This window comes from Cavia porcellus, unplaced genomic scaffold, assembly GCF_034190915.1.
Source record: "Cavia porcellus strain 051 isolate PalLab524CR breed Dunkin Hartley unplaced genomic scaffold, mCavPor4.1 scaffold_27, whole genome shotgun sequence".
NCBI lineage: Eukaryota > Metazoa > Chordata > Mammalia > Rodentia > Caviidae > Cavia > Cavia porcellus.
Genome location: NW_026947510.1, coordinates 27,423,815 through 27,426,118, shown reverse-complemented (window position 1 = coordinate 27,426,118; position 2,304 = coordinate 27,423,815). Strand labels below are relative to the sequence as shown.

The 2,304-nt window shown below is 44.3% G+C and overlaps 1 protein-coding gene across 1 annotated transcript; it reads right to left on the bottom strand.

Annotated features, from left to right (window-relative positions):
* Positions 1-410: 410 nt before the first annotated feature.
* On the bottom strand, positions 411-1,330 carry LOC100723323 (urocortin-3-like). The gene has a single exon (XM_003462719.3). It carries the CDS (start codon positions 1,328-1,330, stop codon positions 827-829), a length of 504 nt encoding a protein of 167 aa, XP_003462767.1. The 3' UTR covers positions 411-826.
* Positions 1,331-2,304: the final 974 nt, after the last annotated feature.

Below are 2,304 nucleotides of genomic sequence, written 5' to 3'. Positions count from 1 at the left end.
CCACCCAGCACTGAGCTGGTTATGTGGATTCAGTAATAACACTGCAGTGAATCAGTGGCTCATGCCCTCACAAAGTCTGAAGAAGTTGGAGTATAAAAAGATCCTCTCTCATTCAGCCCCAAAGCCCTTTCTGAAACAGACCCTACATTCTGTCCCTTGGGTGGAAGCAGGCCAAGCAGATGATGGCTTTTGAAGGAATGACCGAAGCTGACTCTGAAGCTCTCTGGTACTTCTTCTAGAACCTCCCAGGGCAATCCTCTCCTGAAAGAGATGGGAAACTGGCCCACTGGGACCCTTCATCATTTGTCTTTCCTGTTTGTTTGATGCTAAGAGTTTGATGGAAGTGGAACTAAACACCCAGGAGTTCAAGAAACCACTGATTTTAATGGGAGATAAGATAGTGGGGAAGGGATTTGTTGACAAGATGGTGACAGAGTATCTCCTCATGGTGGGAGTTGATGCATTGAGAGAAGCAGAACTCTGAACTCTCTCTTCTCAGGCATGTGGCCAGAAGGGACAAATCTGGAGGGGAGGAATGCATGAACTTTGCCTCTTGCCATGAGAAACAAGAAAGGAGATAGAGAGAGACATTAACATCTAATATTTGCAAATGTTAAACAATACTGAACTTTTGTGCCTTTGTACAGAGAAGGAAAACTGGATTGGCTGCAAGAAAAGATGCAAGGGGCTCAGCAGTGAAGCAACCCTTGAAATTGGATGGCTCATTTAAATTCACACCAACTGGATGCTACAGCCTCCATCCCAACTTTACTCTCTGCCCTTGTCCTCTGTCTTGATGTACTGCTTTCCTGCTGGGCCTCTGCATCTACTTCTTTCGCCCAATCTGTGCCATCAGGTGAGCATTGGCAGCTGCCTTGGCTTTCATGTTCTTGGCCTTGGCGATGTTGAAGAGGATGTTCATGATGTTAGTAGGAACATCGAGGGATAGTGTGAACTTGGTGCGTTGGTCACTTTTGCCTTTGTCCTGGTACAGCTTCCCTTTGTGCTGTGCTTGTGGCAGATATTTGTACCGGGTGCTTCCAGCACCACCTCCACCCCCAGAGCCAGGGAAAGTCCTTTTTTCCTTGTCCAGATTTTCTTTTTCCTCCTCTTTCTCCTCTCTGGGAGACTGGTCTTGACTGGGAAGGTAGTGGAAGCTATGCTTACTTAGAAGGGGAATATCCTCCCTCTGGTTCTTCTGCACCTTGCACAAGGCTGTGTTGAGGCAGTTGAAGACAGACCCAGGTTTGTAGAACTTGTGCGAGACACTTGTGCTTGAGTCCCCCAAGAGCAGTATCAGGAGCAGCCAGAAGTGCCCTGGCATCAGCATCTTTCACTGCAATATAGAAGAGGAAGGTGGGAATTGCAGAGAGGGGAGCTCAGTACTCAGGAGGACATGGAGTAACATCCAAAACAGTGTTGTGAATATTGTGCCACAGTGAATTGCGAATTATGGTCCCCAATGTACCTGCACCACTATCATCTGGGAATTTGTTAGAGATGCAAACTATTTTCAGTTTTTCTTCAAAATTAAGAATCAAAATATTGGGGACCCTGCAATCTGTACTTTACCAAACTTTCCATTCAGGTGGTTCTGATGTTGTCTAAAGTTAGACAACCATTGCTTTTTATATGTATGGATTCTATGTTTTACCCATCTTTGCAGGTAACCATTGGTCTTGATAGCAAATAACAAATATGCTAAGTAAACACCTAGCAGCCTGACTGGGTTGATTTTTACAGCAAGCAGATTTTTGGTTTCCTTATTATTAGCAAGGCTGATTGTAAGCATCCTGATTGTTTAATGACTATGACTATGGCTAGGCACCCAGCTGGTGCTTCTGAGGCAGAGTTTTAAGAGCCTCTGCTAGGCCATTCTACTTTCTTCAGGCCAATCAGGTTTGCTTCCTTGGTTGATTTTACTAAACAGTTTATGATGACAAGGGCAGTATGGTCTCTACATGAAACCAAAGTGTTTCTACATTCTCTGGTCACAAGTCTGCAGTCCTAATATATATGTTTGTTTCCGGTTATCAGTCAGTGAGGTACTGTTTGGAATCTATTCAGCAATACTTCTGTTTGAGGGCATGATCTGCCTGGCATGGCCTCATGTCTTCTCTAGGTCCCATAGTATTTCCAAATGCAGGGTGTGCCTGTCAATGGTCCAGGCTAAGGAGTGGCTATGGAGATGACTGACATCTGCAATGTCAGTCTGTAATGACAATTTGAACCCATAATTTTTTAAAGCAAAACAAACTAAGTCTTAATATATAAAATTTGCAGAAATGCAAACATTGAGATCCA

Bases quoted from the DNA above. Each gene is read 5' to 3' on its own strand.
- LOC100723323 (XM_003462719.3), bottom strand. From the start codon at position 1,330: ATGCTGATGCCAGGGCACTTCTGGCTGCTCCTGATACTGCTCTTGGGG.